The sequence below is a fragment of the Charadrius vociferus genome, unplaced genomic scaffold (assembly GCF_000708025.1).
Source record: "Charadrius vociferus isolate BGI_N301 unplaced genomic scaffold, ASM70802v2 scaffold52, whole genome shotgun sequence".
Lineage (NCBI taxonomy): Eukaryota > Metazoa > Chordata > Aves > Charadriiformes > Charadriidae > Charadrius > Charadrius vociferus.
In genome coordinates this window covers 5,533,561-5,550,162 of record NW_009647572.1, presented here as the reverse complement: position 1 = coordinate 5,550,162, position 16,602 = coordinate 5,533,561, and the positions used below count along the sequence as shown (strand labels likewise).

Sequence of the window (16,602 nt, the reverse complement as noted above, 5' to 3'; positions counted from 1 at the left end):
CTGGGTATTGAAAATAGAAGTTGGATTAAATTGTTATTCTGTAGTTGACTCAGAACCGCTCCCTAAGCTTTTGCATTGTCATGAACATCAACTCTAAAGGCTGGTTGAAGTGTATTGCTGAACTCCCAAGTTGAATGTTTTCTGGCAATATGTGGACACTTATCTAAGCTTCCACGTGGGCATATGTACCAGTCTTTCTCCTGCGACAAGGTTCGGTTCTTCATTTTACACCCAAAAAGGTTGTTTATGCAGCACTCTGTACTTGCAGAATATTAGGAATTGCACAAATGCATCACTGCTGTTGAAGACACACAGTGAGTCTCCTGTGACCTCCCACTGATTTTGCTGCATTACAGCATATTCTAGCCCATGATATTTTAGGACAGTTGTTTTGAGTGCATGACAGCCCATTTAAAGTGTTAAAGGAATAATTTGTTAATGCTGTATAAATGAACTCACTGCTCATTTATCACTTTCACTGGCGGGGAAGCACTGTGTAAAGATCTCTTTAAATGTCACGTTTTAGTCAGGAGTCAGAAATAATGAGTTTCTGATCTTGCGCAGGATTTGGGTAGCAGTGAACTCAGGAAGGACATCTATATCACTGTGCACATTATCCGAATAGGTAGGTATAATTGTCTGTGAGTAGACATCTTACATTTGTTAGACATATGACAGTAAATAAAAGAAAACTGCTTGGGGTCAGCTTTGGGATTTGTTAGATTACCTAGGCCCTTGAATAAGTTTTTGGGAAAGAAAAATGCCTGGATTTTGATGGAAAAATTGCTTTGAATTTCTCAGCATTATTTTGTGTGAATTTTCAAGTTTACTGCTAATTGAGCTTAGATGCAGGATATTTTGTTACTATCACAAAACAAAATGAAAGTGTCAAATATGAACTCTGTTAAGATGATGGAGTTGTCTTTGGGGAGTCCATTCGTGTTCCAAAGAGAGTGATTTCAAACATCCTCTGTTCATAGAAAAACTTGCTTGGGAATTTAATGCACCTAATTAGTATATAATATTTGATGTATATCTGAAATTGTTCAGATGAATTTTGTCTTCTCTCTGACCCTTTTAAAAAGGGGGAGAGGGAAAGAAGTGGAGAAAGTGTCCTAATAATTTTAATCCCTGATGTTATAGACAGATATCTAGTCCTCTGGAACAAGGTGGAAGAGAAGAAAAGTGTACATTTGTGTTAGGTATTTATTTTAAGAAGTTATCCTCTGGGCTGTACTGATGTGAAACAATAATCCTTGGGTCTGCTTCTGACCTCTTAGAAATATTGTTTTCTTTGTAAACTGTCTCTGTAGTTGCATCAGTGCAGCACTAAATATAACTTTTCTTCCTATTTTTGAAAGATATTTTGGTTTGAAATACAGTCACTGTAACTTGTGCTGAGTTCAGAAAAAACTTGTTACAAAGTAAACACTATTTTACAGCTTTGAGGAATAATTTTTCCTTGCATTTTCATGCTGGTTTAGTGTTTCATTCAAATATCAAAATATTGTGTTTTGGTTTTATTGGCAATGATTGGGAAAGGGTATGGTAAGCTCTGATGTAATGTAAGTATATTTGGTAAGAATAAATGCTGTGAAGAAGAATAAAGAGTAGAATTTTTCCTATTGTATGTTTTTCAAATATATTCTCAGTCAAGTTTATAAATGAACCACTGAAATATTAAAAAGTTAAAATAAGATTTATATGCTACATAGTGTGAAAATGAACAATTACTCTTCTAGCTGCTGTGATGCATAGGAATATTTGGAGGAGGCATTGCCCTGCAGCAACTACAACCATAGGCTTTTCTTTTCAGAAATTAAGACTTGGTGGGAAAGATACATAGCTGCCAGTGCACAATTGAATAAAATCGTTAGAAAGAGGGCAGTTTCAAATGCCAGGAACACAGCAAGAAGATTGATCAATTGTATTTAAATGAAATAGAAAAGGCTAGGAAAAATTTTTTGTTTCAAATCTGTTTTCCTTGGCTGCTGCCTTCTTTCCTTATCATAAATTGTTCTTCTGCCCTTTGTCATCTTTCCTCCCCATGTTTCGTATCTACGTAATTTTTCTGCAGCTGGTTGATTATCCACTTGCTAGCCAGTTGCCTATTTGGAAGGAGCATTTGATTACTAAATTTTAATGGCTCAATCACAGCACCTCTCATATAAATCACGGGTAGCAACAACCACGGTAAAATAATTCTTATTGGACAGCAAGTGTTGAACACTGTCATGTCTGAACTCTAAATTTAATTTGGTGATGTCGTGAGTGTGCTATCACTGGGTATCAGAAAGTGTTGTTTGTTGAGTGGAGGTCATGAAAGGATGAGCAGTACCTCTGATGTGATACCTTTCAAGATCAGCACATTTGTAGTGGAATTCCTGTCATCATAAAGTAGTATAAAGATGGACCAGATTTGCAGAATACACTTAGCATTGTCTGCTCAGACCTGTCACTATACTGAGCTGATTGCTCTCTGCCTCCCTTCTGTGGTTTTGCGAGAGGCAGTTCCATGGATTATGCATCAAATGTGTATTTTGTTTGGCAGGACGAATGGGAGCTGGTGAAAAGAAAAATGCCTGCAACGTACAGTATAGACGGCCCTTTGGCTGTGCAGTCCTCAGTATTGCAGATTTGCTGGCAGGAGATTCAAAGGATGACCTCGTCTTGAAAGTATACATGTAAGGAATGCTTTTTTCTTAATTTTTAGAAGTGTCTTAGAGTCAGTTTGCATCAGAAGCAATGATGTTAAAAGCAGTGAGAGTAAATAGCTGTATCTCCTTTCTGTTCTAAAATGTGTAGTAACTAATTTTTTATTATTTTTTTGGCCACAGTTTGGAAATTTTAGCTAGTTCTATAGACTTATTTATAAAACGGGATAATATTAAAGATAAAGGTTACATACTTCTAGATCTTTGTGTATGTTAGCATTATTCACATCCTTTTAAGAGCTCTGGAGCTTTCTTTTTATGGCAACATGAAGTGCTTTTAGGACTTGTTTAAACACCTTGTGCTGCCTAGGCAGCTAGTAGAAGTACTTTATAACTACAGAAAAAAGCAGTCAGAGTATCTTTTTGTGAAATTAAGCAATTATATAATAGGAATAACAAAAGTGTAAAAGGCAGTTAGTGCTGGAGAATGAAAAATCAAAAATAGATTTAAAAATGAATGGTTGATTAAATAGTGGATTTGGGCTGATAGTAATTGGAAGAAAGTTCAATTTTCTAGTTGTAGCAACACAGTGCATGTAATGTCCTGCTGATCTTGGACATTAGAGTAAGAACCATTTTGTGGAGTGGTCTATTCTAAATACATAAACCTGGGACACACATTGTCATGCACAGGAGGAAGTTCTGCCCCTCCCAGGGTTGGCACTCAAATCTTGGAAGCATGGAAGCCCTTCAGGCAGCCTTTCTCCTCTCCTCTGTATCCCTCTGTGCTGAATTAGAGCTGCTGGAATCAGTGCTGCAGAAAAGCAATTTAGTGTGACAGTGGACACGTGGGCTAGCACTTATTTAGACTCCCAGGACGTTAAAGTCAAATAAGTGTTCGCTGATGGTTAACAAATCGTTAGATTTGTCTGCTAATTATATTTATTTTTTTTTTAAATCATGCCTTTTTGTTTTAAAATAACAAAACAACAGAAGAAGAAATGTCATTTAAAACTAGATTTGATGCTAAGACTACCTCCAGTCTAAACCATGAAAAGGGATCATTAGAACATGGTCAGTTTTTCCGTTTGGAAAAGCAGCTGTTTTCTAAATATATACTGAAATGTAATTAGCTTTTTCACTGACTGCCTCCTGAAGATCACATCCTATTTTAAATAACATTGAAGTGTATGGCACAGATTTTTCTGTTTGCCAAGACCAGCTCTGAGTCCTCTGTCTCCTCTTGAGTGTCACAAGATAGATTTCTGTGTGGTTTAGCGCTGAAGAATAGATCTATACAGATGATGAACTTGGTCACGGCTGAGTTCCTGAGCGTAATTGCTCATATCTTTCTCCCACCCTTTGCCACACGAAGCAGATATTTTCATGGTGCCTTTCTCAAATGGTAAGAGCACTCTCACGCTTTCCAACGAGACAGGCAGTTTCATGAGGCTTTATTAACTCCTATTGTGTTATTAGTTTCATGAACAAAAGAGGATTTGTTCAGAGATATACGGTGAAGCCGGTCTGAAAAACTTGTGTTCCTATTTCAGGGTTAAGAAAGTTATCATTTTTCTAGGTGCAACACAGAGAGTGACTGGTATCAGATCCATGAAAATATCATTAAAAAGCTGAATGCACGTTACAACTTGACAGGCTCCAATGCAGGTGAGTAGGTTGCCGTGTTTCTCTTTGCATTCTTAGGGTTTTCTTAGTTTGCAAATGAAGTGGCTCTATTTTAGAAGAACTAATGTCTATGAAAGAAATATTTTTTCCCATAGAGAAAAATACTCGTATTAGATGAAAGTGATGATATTGCCATTCATGTGCACATTTAAGAAAAAATGTCACTAAATTTTCTTCAAGGAACTGCATAATACAAACTTCTATTCTGTGCTGACGAGCTACAGTTTGCTTTGGAGTTTTGTTCATATGTGGGACTGATCAAGTTATTGATCCATGCTTCTTGACATTTCTGCTTCACATTTTCATCAGGAATTTGCCATTGCCATTGTGTATTAAACTTCAGAAGAAAAATTAGCTGGAAGCTACCAGTCTGATCTGCATTCCTACTGGTAGCTCTGCATTCCAGCTAAGCAAGATGCAGAGTTGGTATTTTAGAACGTACCAATAGTCCTCCATAGTCAGCTATATGTTACTGTAACTGTCATCAAAATAAATTCCAGTGTAAGACTTAAGAAATGGGAGACAACTGACCTTTGTTATTGTGAGATGCTGGTTTGACCCATAGGAGATGTTGATTTTTCTTTTTTTTTGTTGTTGTTTTTTTTTTAAATGCCAACTTAACTTTTTCTGAATGCTGTCATCCAGAGACGCAGTCAAACTTGAAATGAAATAACCCAAAATAAGTCTATTGTCCTTGTATTCAAATATTGTTTTCCCTGTGAAACATTAGTTAGTTTAAATATGACTATAGAAAAATCTCATATGAACTAATTTTCCAGGTTTTACTGTAATTGTAATACCTTTCATGTTGTAGACTTTGTGCTTCTTTAACGTGATTTCAAGCATAATGATTATCTTGAAAAAGCATGTTCAACAATCTTTTGTGGATGAACAGAAATCACATAAAAGCTCATGTATTTGTTAGAACTGAAGTTATATATTTAACCATTTCTAATCCCATTATTTTCTCATATAGAATCTAGCCACATTTATACATGTATTTAAGGTTTAGAATATCATCCATCTTATTGGACAATAAATATAAAAAGCATGTAGTGAAAATACAGAAGTACGTTACTGAGTAAGTAATATGTTGGGCTTCTTAAATACGTTAACCATATTAATGAAAAACAACTTACTCCTGGTCATTCTGACTGTCCACGTAATACCTGCTTACTCTGTGATACATTGCCTATCCTATTTCATTCTCATGAAATAAAAGTTCACAGTTAAATACCCAGTTGTCCTAGGAGACATTGGATAAATTTGAATACTCTTAATTATATGAATATTCAACATGAAAGACATGTGGGACATGAATTTTTTTCCAGGTTACAGTGGGCTGGAAACTAAAGCTAGCAAATAGAAGATCAGTTATGTTTTTAAAAGGGCTGTCCAGGGGAAGGAGGCAAAGAAAGAAGGTCAGCACAGAATTCCAGTAATGCATGTGAAGGTTGGAAAGGGAGGGAGGAAATAAGCAGTAATGCCCCTTGGAGTACTGACCGACTAAAAGATAAACTATGAAAGGTTATTTACATTGCACACATGAAATTTGTTCCTCTGTGACTGCTTAGCAGCCTGAAAAAGTACTTGCAAGGCTTTAGCAATACGTTCAGATACTTCTGCTGACACCTCATGGAAAATATTGTTGTTACACTGCTTTCTAATTCTCTGCTGTCTTTTTCTGTAATACTATTGAATGGCTGGTTCTGAAGTCTCATTAGCCTTTTCTGCCATGTTATAGTAGTCAAAAAAGGAGAAAATCTTGCATTACAGGAGGCATGGGTCTTTTCTCTCTCTTAGGAACTATTGTCGGTATAAGCCAAACGTAGAAAAACTTGAATTTTTGGTTTATATTACACTTGCCCTTTTCAAATCATGTTAAAAAGACTTAAGAAAGGAAACACAGTAAATAAACAACAGCAAAGATCCTTCAGACTATTGTCTATCCTCTAGGCTTGCTCCCTCTTCAGATTCATCCTCTACAGTTTCTTTCAGCTTAGGAGATTTTTATGCAAAGTCTTTAGTTTCCACAAATTGTTTTCTCCCACTGCTGAAATAGTTTATAAGATAATTCATAATATTCTTCAGGAAAAAAAAAAATTCTTCCAGTTTTCTGGGGAAAACTAAAAAAGAACTCAAAACGTACTTTCAGTGTCTTGCATGTACAACATATATTGCCAGACTATAGCATTTGTATTTAGCATTCAAACCCCCACTCCCCAAAATAGTACATTTTCTACTTCAACTGTTCTGTTCTTAAGTACAGAATCCTCTGGCATCTTACTCTCAACTTGTGTCTAAAAAAGATCAAATACAGGCAAATGACCGTCACTTCTCAATACAGCCCAGAAAGGAGCAGGGGCAGAGGTTCATCCTCTTTCCTTTTCTTGGTGATACAGGAACGGAAGGACTTAGTCTTATGGATAATTTGGCATCATTTGCTGGAGTGGGAACTGGACTGTCTTTTCTGTATTAATTTCCAGCATAACAAAGACTAGAGTAGCAGGTAGTGGATCAAATTCCCGTTCACCACTAGTCTTTGTAGCTGGTGTCAGGTATCAACTTACTGGAAGACACCTCGTTGCCTAGTGTAGAAGATCAAACCATTAACGCAAAGGTCAAATTGTAAAGGATTTGCTGCATTTAGTGGCATTGTTATTACTTACATTGAGTTTTTAGTATTTGTAGAGTAAGTACTATTAGATCTAGATGATTTCTTAATTGTTAAGCAAATCAGGTTTCATTAATGTCTGGAGCGTGGCTGGCTATAAATACTATTTTTCTTATATATTTTCTTAGAATTAGAAGCCAGTTACTTTGTTTCAAAATGCAAAAATCTGTGGAAAAATGAATATTGCTGCAGAAAGATTGCACCTAATTATGTCAGTCTTACAAGGAGAATAATGCATTTCTATTCCTGTATCTGTAGGACCAGAGATCAGTGAAATGTATACTACAGACCTAGAAAACACTTACTGGCTTGTCTCAAACTATACAAAATCATCCTTTATCTCCTTTTAGTATATTTTAGATAGCGAAGCCTAGCCAAAGTCATCGCTTTCATATCAAAGCTTGGGCGTCTGTCAAACATCAAAATTTCTGTGTAGGGTTCTGTGTAGGGTTTGCAGCTTGAGACATAGTCGCAGATCTTGTTCTTTGGGTATAACTGTGAAATTGTACTCTGGACCTTTCTTGGGACTACAATAAACAGACAGTATTGGATGTGGGCTGCTTTTTTCTTTAGTAAAGCAGGCAGTAATGCACAAAGTGCCTTGTAAACTGTTATTGATCATATAATAGCTGCTTCGTTTGCCCACAGAATTACTGTGCCATGAGTGAACCTGTTGATTTTTAAAATGTTTTGAAGTGCATTTTAGGACAAGTGGCAAGAGAACAAGGCCAAATCTGGTTGTTGTTAAACACGGTTTTATACAAAAAAAAATAATAAAAAAATCAGAGAACACAACTCCAATTGTGCATACTTATACAGAGTCACGATTTTCTTTTTTTTCTCCTGATTTTTAGTATGATTTTATCATGTGCAACTTTATATTTTTGCCTGTGACAGTACTTTAGACATTCAAAAGTTGAAATGTGATTTTTGTAATGCAGCATGCGATGATTGAAGGAATGTCTGGTAATTGGAGCAGTCTTTTATGTCTAGTGTTTGGAGCAGTCCTTTGGGCTCTGAAGGTAGAGGGTTCTTGTCCACAAAAATTACCCACTTAGAACTGTGAGCAAGTTACACACTTAAATAGTGACAGTTCTTACTGTAATCCCTACTTAAACACCACCATCACCTTCAAAGTACCTCCTTAGGGACAAGGTCTTCCTGTAGGCACCTAAAACTAAAGTAGCATTTCTGCCACTGCTTAAAGTTGAGAACAGGTGGGTAGTTGGGTGCACCCAGGACACTTGCACCGTCAAGATGTGGGTGCGCTAGCTTCAGCTTACTGAGCACTAGACTGAAAAAAAAATGCTGGATGTAACAACCCCATGCAGCGCTACAGGCTTGGGAGGAGTGGCTAGAAAGCTGCCCAACAGAGAAGGACCTGGGGGTGTTGGCTGACAGCTGGCTGAATATGAGCCAGCAGTGTGCCCAGGTGGCCAAGAAGGCCAACGGCATCCTGGCCTGTATCAGGAATAGTGTGGTGAGCAGGACTAGGAAAGTGATCATCCCCCTTGTACTCAGCACTGGTGAGGCCCCACCTCAAGTATTGTGTTCAGTTTTGGGCCCCTCACTACGAGAAAGACATTGAGGTGCTGGAGCGTGTCCAGAGAAGGGCAACGAACCCGGTGAAGGGTCTAGAGCACAAGTCTTATGAGGAGCAGCTGAGGGAACTGGGGTTGTTTAGGCTGGAGAAAAGATGGCTGAGGGGAGACCTTATCGCTCTCTACAGCTGTCTGAAAAGAGGTTGTAGAGAAGTGGGGTTTGATCTCTTCTCCCAAGTAACAAGTGATAGGACAAGAGGAAACAGCCTCAAGTTGCACCAGGGGAGGTTTATATTGGATATTAGAAAAAAATTCTTCACTGAAAGGGTTATCAAGCATTGGAAGAGGCTGCCCAGGGAAATGATGGAGTTGCCATCCCTGGAGGTATTTAAAGGACGAGTAGACGTGGTGCGTAGGGACGTTGTTTAGGGGTGGTTTTGGCAGTGTTAAGTTGATGGTTGGACTTAGATGATCTTCAAGGTCCCTTCCAACCTAGACAATTCTATGATTCTATGACTGCTGACTCTCATGCCTACGCAATTTCAGGGAATATATAAATATCCACTGGGTTTAGCAGAGAAATTATTTACTCCAGTGTTTGAGACATTCTTCAAAGACAGGAAACGTCTTGGTTCAGGCTCTGATTTGGAAAATGATTTTCAGTGTGTCCCAGATGAGCATACTAATCACTTGGCTTCTCAGACTTCCCTGCAGCAACTGTTCAACTTTGTATATAATCAGAAAGTATTCATTATACCATGGGGAAAGTGAAAGTGGCTCTAAAGCCTGTCAAGTAGCGCATGATTTTCCTAAGTGTGATATGTATTCATGTCCTCTTAGCAAACCCTATAGAGAAGAGATTTAAACCTTGGTCCCATGTTACATGTGAATATTCTCCCCAGTGAGTTATCTTATAAAAAGCATATTAAAAATGGATGAAAAATGCACTACAACTTCCTCTTTCTTTGCCTTCCTTTGAGAAGAAAGACTAGATAGCTTAGTTTTAAGGGGATGCAAGACATTCATTTTCGCTCTGCTTTTTATTTAGGTTCCTAACACTCTCATGTGTAAGCTCCTGTGTAAATGCCGATTTAGATACTCTTATAACAAGTCTTGAAAAGCTGCGTGGGCCTGATGCAGTAATTCTTAAGAGCTAAGACAAGGAGACACATGCTTTTCAGTAATTACAGCAAAGAAGGTGAAAATCCTTTTAAATCCTATAGAGATTAAATTACTGGTGTAAGAAATTATAAACGCATCTAGCTGCTTTTTAGCTTTGGACTCTTCCATGGATTCCACGAAAATAGCAAATGTAGTGGGAAGGTCTTTTCTGTGCCATTATCTTGGAATGCTCGGATGAACTAGACAAAAGTCATATAACCTAATTGCATGTTTACTGAACGCAGTGTGGTGTGTTCTGTGGTAGCAATGCCAAACCTACATTACAACTCCACTGGAATCACTGTTAATTATGCATTAACTTTAATTGATGGGATGGCCTTAAGCTTTAGAGGGAACACATTCAAAATGGTGCAATTCCTCTTGCCACTCTTGGCTCAAGCATGATTTCTTCTTTTTCTTTTTTTTTCTTTTTCTTTAATATCATGGCAGTGTTAATTTTTTAACAGATGCATAGTGGGTCAAAATACAGCTCTTGAAAAATCTACGTAAATCATATCCTCATACATACAGTTTAGGTAATAAAAAGAATAAAATCAGAAATTACTATATAGTATCTAGTTGTTGGCAGGAACATGGATTTTTAAATATGATGGAGGGAAGCACTGAATAGGGAGGTTGTTTTTAAGAGAAATCCAGGTTGTGGTTTGATTTCTAAAGATTGTCTGAAGTCTGTCAGCCACAATCTGTTAATTTCTTTCTTTAAAAGAGAAAGATGCACAAGTAGGTTTTTCAAATTAATAGTTTACTGTCTGTAATAAATTCAAACTTTTTTCCATGTACCTGTGCAAAAATCTGCAGGCAGAGGGCTATACAAAGTGATGCTGCCTAATAAAAGGAGACTGGTCAATAATTGGGCAATTGCATAATGCCCTGATTGAAGCATGGAGGACTCGAAGCCCATATTGTTTATGGATGTTTGCTAAGTATCCCATCGCAAGAAAGGACAAACTGTCATCTTAAGAGGAAAGTTATTCATTAAATTAGTTTAATTTAAATTTAGGTATTTTAAATCATCTAAAGTAAGTTAGGTTGGAAGGGTCCTCAGTAGGTTATGTGGTCTAGCACCAGTTCAAAGAGGAACCAGCTTCAAAGTGGGATCTAGGATTTTTGAAGTTCATTTTGACTTCGCTCAGTCAAAGGCGAATTTCATTACACTGCTATCATTTTCATTCAACTGGACCAAAGTAAGTTTCATAAAGCAAACTTACTTGTTTTTAGGGAACTATTGCTACCTTATATGTGTTCTTTTTCTTTGCCTTGTGCACATCTCAGTGTAGCTCAGTGGTTGTATTAGACTCAGTCAGAGAAGGCACAAAGTAGAGCAGCCCAATGCATGAACTTATCTGAAAAAATACAAGTTCTGAGATGAGTATGGCAATGGAGGCAGTTGGAAAGAAACAGTGGTACATGCTTTGGGGCAGTATATGTCTTCCCATGCCTATTTACCTGCGTTCAACAGCTTCTTGGCACTCTAATAACTGTCATTTCTCTATGGTTATTGTCAAACAGTGAGAAATTAAAAAAAAAAGGCAGAAAACCATATACTTTGGGTGTTTAATCTCCTGTTTCACAAAAAGCAAGCTTTGGCTGACAAATTCCTTGATATGGAGGGGGAAGCCTGTTAAAATCCTTATTTACCTTGCAGCGGAGAAACTGCAGAGGCCCCATGAAGTGATGTGACTAAGGACCATCACTTTTCCATACTTTATGATGAATATTTGAAGAGGTAAAATACAGCAGGGAATTGGTAGTTCATAAGTTTACTGAGTGCAGTGTTTTTAGGAACAGATCTGTGGTAACTTACAGCATTTTCTAGATAGAAGAAGTAGTGTGACTATGTTTGTGTGACACTACCCAAGCAGTTCACAGCATAACCCCACTCAGAGTCGTTGCAAGGAGAGCTTCTTCCTGTGAGTCAGCGTGAGAAACGTCAGATGGGAAACAAAATGTGCATTTCCTGCTGGGAGCAGATATAACTGTTGGCCGTGAAAAGGAGGTGTAGGCTCACAGCGCGGAGATGAGTGGAGCAATGGCTGGTGGAAAATGTCAAAGAATGAGGGCAGGAGTGGTAACACACTCGACAGAAGATAGAACAAAGTACATAACTTTTAGGTAACTCATGAGCACATGGTTAATCACATCAAACTACCCCCTGCATCTGTGCTCAGCTAAGAAGAGAAGTTCTCTTGGGTTTGTGTGTTCTCGGCAGGGTTCACAGATGTGTCAGAGGTGCACTAAAATGTATTTTGTATCTATACATGGCTAACATTTAAACAGCAAGCGCATTTGTTTAATTACTCTGGTTCTATTACAATTTATTAATCTGTCAGTTTTAATCTTCGTTATGTTTTCTGACAAGGAGATTATATGTATTCCATTTTGATGTGTTAGTTGTCACTGAAGGCTGCTATGTGAAATACATTTAAAATAAGAATAGTGCTCATGTGCTTCACTAAGTACACAATGAATTAAGGCATTCCTTTTTGTTCTCAATAAATGCTAAAGCTGAAATTTTAAATGTAAAGAGAATTTTGCACATAAATTGTTTCTCAAGATCATTTGGCCCTGAATGACAATGCTGACGTATAAAAAAGCCAGTTTGAGAGCAGGTTTTTAGAAAAGAATTTGTGGAACTTTACTTTTTCAAGTACTTTTTACAGGATGGATGATATTGTTCAGCAATCTAAGGTTTACCCTTTTCCCAAATTCAGGGGTAACCAAATCTTTTAAATTTGTAGCGTAATCTAGCATGTAAAGTTAATTATGGTAGTTTGGGGAAAAGATATTAATCCTTAAATATGGCAGACTTATAGACCAGTCGGATGTAATTTTGTACATTTTTGCACCGGTTCAAGCTTGTGTTGTTGTCTGTGAAAGTTCTGGCTTTACCATGAGGCTTAAAAAAATCAAATTCAAGGTAGGTTTTTGGTGTAGTTATCTGTAAGTGTCCTTCCTATAACATGACTTGTAGACTGTGCTGGAGATAAGGGCTCTAATAAAGTTAAATTCATACTGTCCTCCTGGGTGTTGCTAAAAGATTTGTTTTCAGAGAAGAATTAAAAATATGCAGTTGTGATACTGTCAGGGACATCTATCCAGGAGAAGCTTGGTGTTCATCGCAGTACTGCAATTATGCATGTGGTTGAAATGGCACCCAATTTAAACCCGGAACGTCCTAGCTAAGTCTACATAATGTGAATAGCTGACTCATATTTCCACCTTGGAGTTGGATTATGTCTTAGCAGCGAGGTTTTTATAAGCCTCTTCCAAAAATTTGTTCTGCTTGTTACTATTCAATAGTGTTAACTTTCTTTACTTTATCTACTGAAATAAGAAAAAGTCTTAAGACTACTTCAAATGATATATTGTAGAACATACACGCACGATTTTAGCTTCTTCAAGGGTTATATTTACAGATTCATTACAAACGTTACCTGGGCTTTTATGATAGTGGGGATTTGTTTTTTAACACTTTCTTTAGGTCCCAATTAAATGTTGACTGTTTCTTTATTTGAAATAAGACACATAAGTGGAATGCAAGTAGCTAAATATCTAATACAATGGTGTGAAAACTGTTTGCATGGCAGAGCCGCACTTCGTGAAGGAGAAAATAACAGGTGTTTTACTGGAATATTTTGTCTGTTTTTTCACTAGAAGCAATATAAATCACTTATAATTGTAAAATTGTGTATTTTGTGCACTGGCTAATATTCTAGTTAACAAAACAGTATGTAAAAATGTAGTTATAAAAATTTTGGAGCAAGATGATGCACTTTGCAATATAGCAATGTAGTGTGGAAATGGGTATTGACGTGCTGTGTGCATTGTTAATAGAAAAGGGCGTCAATGGGCTTACTAGGGTAAGAATTGGAGAAATTATTGCTGACATCTTTATTGTCTATGTAAGGAGGCTAATTACATGCTTATAATAGTCATTTAGCCTTCTGGTCCTTTAACCTTCATCCTATGGTGGCTCTGGCAAGAAATACTTGAGGCTCTACCATCCCCCCGTAAAGAAATTCCAAGCCAGTTTTCTTGTGATAATATGATGCCATTTGCATTTAAGTGTTTGTTCCACGTGAAGAAGAAAAAAACCCCAACTTTCCATACTTAAGGACATTTCTGAGAAAAGCCTTAGGTACAAGAGCTCATTTAATTCATAATCTCCAAGAAAGTTGTCAAAAATTTGCAAAGGCTTTTTTTCTTGCATTCTTTTTTACTGAGCTAAAAACAGAATTTAAAGCTGAGGAAAAGAGAGAGTTTGGAGTTTCCTTTGACAATTCAAAGTAATCACAATCAAATCTTTAATAAAGCCAGCAAGGGCTGAATCTATGTTTTCTCCCTGTTCCCAGACTGTAATTCGTGGGATTTACTACGTAGATTTTGCTGTGGCCAAATTGCACAAGATTTATACAATTTTTTTTTCCCAGATCACATTGCATCAATAAAGCATTTCTTTCCCAATAACAATGTGGAAATCTACTGGTATAATCTTTGCAGTGGTAATTCGGACAGTTTAAATACTATCAGAAATGGGAACACCTGTATGCTTTCAGAATACTTTTAACACCCTTAGGCAGCTTTATTTGGACAGATGCCTTATTTTATTACTTTTCCTAAAATACAAACAGTGCTGAATTATCATTCTGTCCGATTTTTTTTTTTTCTATCAGCTTCCTGAGCAGCTGCTAGGCATTTTCTTCTTAATATGATCTAAGATCCTCTGCCTCCAGTAGACAGAAGCTGAATGTAAATGCCTTCCCCTCCCCCCAGAAGCTCAAATGCAAATAAGTGGTCTGTAGGCATAATGAACAGTTGCTTTTTGTCATAACTAAATGCAGAAATCAATAATGCGGTATAAAAGCTGTTTTAAGGTAAAATGACAGATCTAACAAAAATCTGGAATGCTTATTCAGCAACTCGTCAATTTTCTGTCTTCTCTTTCATCTGAATGATAAAAATAATCTGTGGTGAATTATGGTACAAGTTAATTGTGAGAAATTTCATGTGCTTGCAAAAGAAATAAAGCAGATCTGTGTGCGGCACCACACAGAGTTTTGCAGTAATATTTTCAAAACTGGAGTAAGTAAAGAATAATAGCTAACACAAAAGGTTTTAATTACCACTAGGGAGGTAATTGAAATTTTTTCTGAGGGTACAAAGCTACACTATGTACCTAATTAAAGAAAATGTGCCAGTCCTTCAGAGACTGAGTAATCATTTGCATTGTTATGTTTTAGCTCCTAATGTTCTAGAAATGGAAAATTCACAGTTATGAAGTTTTGGATACACTCTAGTTCTTATAGATGGTGTAATGATCATATCGACCACAGTCAGATGCAGCATTTGGTGGCATGTTACAGTTTTCTATTTTGCTTTGTCTGTGCACAGCTGTTCCATCAGGAATGCTCTTATTTTTTTCTGAAGGTGATAATTTTATTGTCTAGTGCATGAAATGAGAAAGAACTGATGTTGACATACATCATCAGAATGGAATAAAGTAAAACTAAAGGGTATTACCTTTGTAATATGATAGAAAAGGCCTTCATGTTTCCTGAGGAGAAATGCCAATGAATTCACTTTCTATCTCCATATACAAAAAGAATATCTCTGCATTCTTTTGATTGCATTCCTTCTCCTTGAGTGTCTTTTCCCAGAAGTGTTCTCTCCCAGATTGGCTGCTGACCAAATTCTTTGGAAACCTGCTCCACCTTGACCCTGTCTAATTACTGTCTGGTGATTAAACCTTCCTTTCTAGCAGTGGTAACATTTCCTCTCCACCCCTTCCTTTCTTCTCCATAGAGATAGCTTTAATCACTTGTAAATTGAGTTCAGTGGCTTTCTGCCCATTATGTATGCAAAATTCTGGTTACATTTTGGTGAGGGAGGTGGTATCGTTCAACTAGTCGTTTCGTCTTTGTTTTGTAGTGTGTCTGAGGCAATCCCTCTTCACTTCAATTGAATGTGCAACCTTCTGAAAATCTGAATGGCTCTGTGATGTGTCAGTATGTTTAAAATGGTGTTAGTTAACTCTAACTGAAGTGATAGTCATGTAACTTGATTTATAATAACGATACAAAGTTTAGTCCCTTGTAAATGGGAGTTATTCCATCTTTTTAAAGTACCTCTTCCCCATGACTTTTATTTCAGATGTATGGTTCCTCAGTCTTGATGGGTATCTAGTTTCTTTGGCAAGTGTATTGTATTTTTATAGACCCATAAATATGGGGTTGCTCAGTCACCGTACGCCACTTTCCCATGTTGAAACTATTGACCTTCAGACTTCAGAGGGGCAGTGGAAGGGTGAGCAAGGGATAGATACTGGAGAGATTGTGTGTATTATGTCATTTTAGCAGTATTTTTTTGGAGTATGTTAGTATCATTGTAAATGGACTAAAAATAACTCTTTGATTAGACAGTTATAACTTTCATTAGGATTAAAAATTAGGTCCTGGCTTTTCATATACAGTGTGTTCCTTTTGCCCATCACAAGATCCTGAATGTAACAAACCTGTGGGAATAAAAGCAACTTATTCTGTAACTTGGGTGTCACACCTCAGTAACAGTAGGCATCTTGTGATTTTAGGTGCTTAAAGGAGAGGAGGATAGTTTCCTTGCAAAATTAGGGGAGCTTTGAGAGAGCAATCGGAACACTTAACTGGGGATCGCCTTCTTTTCATTAATTATATAAAATCCTTATGCTTCTAACTTTAGCATTTTTACCAGATCTATCAGCTCTTCTGTTTTCATTCTTTTTAATTCCCTTTTCATTTGGCAGCTGGATCCTCAGTGGCAAGATTGTTAACTTGAAACCTTGGTTTTCGGGGGTTCTTCAGGCTTCTTTCTCTGTGCATCTGCATCTTTC

At 37.1% G+C, this 16,602-nt stretch overlaps 1 protein-coding gene across 1 annotated transcript in view; it reads left to right on the top strand.

The window, feature by feature from the left end:
* Nucleotides 1-16,602, top strand: part of DOCK4 (dedicator of cytokinesis 4) — a 168,032-nt gene that overhangs the window by 37,452 nt on the left and 113,978 nt on the right. The window contains exons 12-14 of the mRNA XM_009880888.1: nt 565-625; nt 2,552-2,684; nt 4,234-4,322. Coding sequence (XP_009879190.1) covers nt 565-625; nt 2,552-2,684; nt 4,234-4,322 — 283 coding nt within the window. The remainder of the gene's footprint in view (nt 1-564; nt 626-2,551; nt 2,685-4,233; nt 4,323-16,602) is intronic.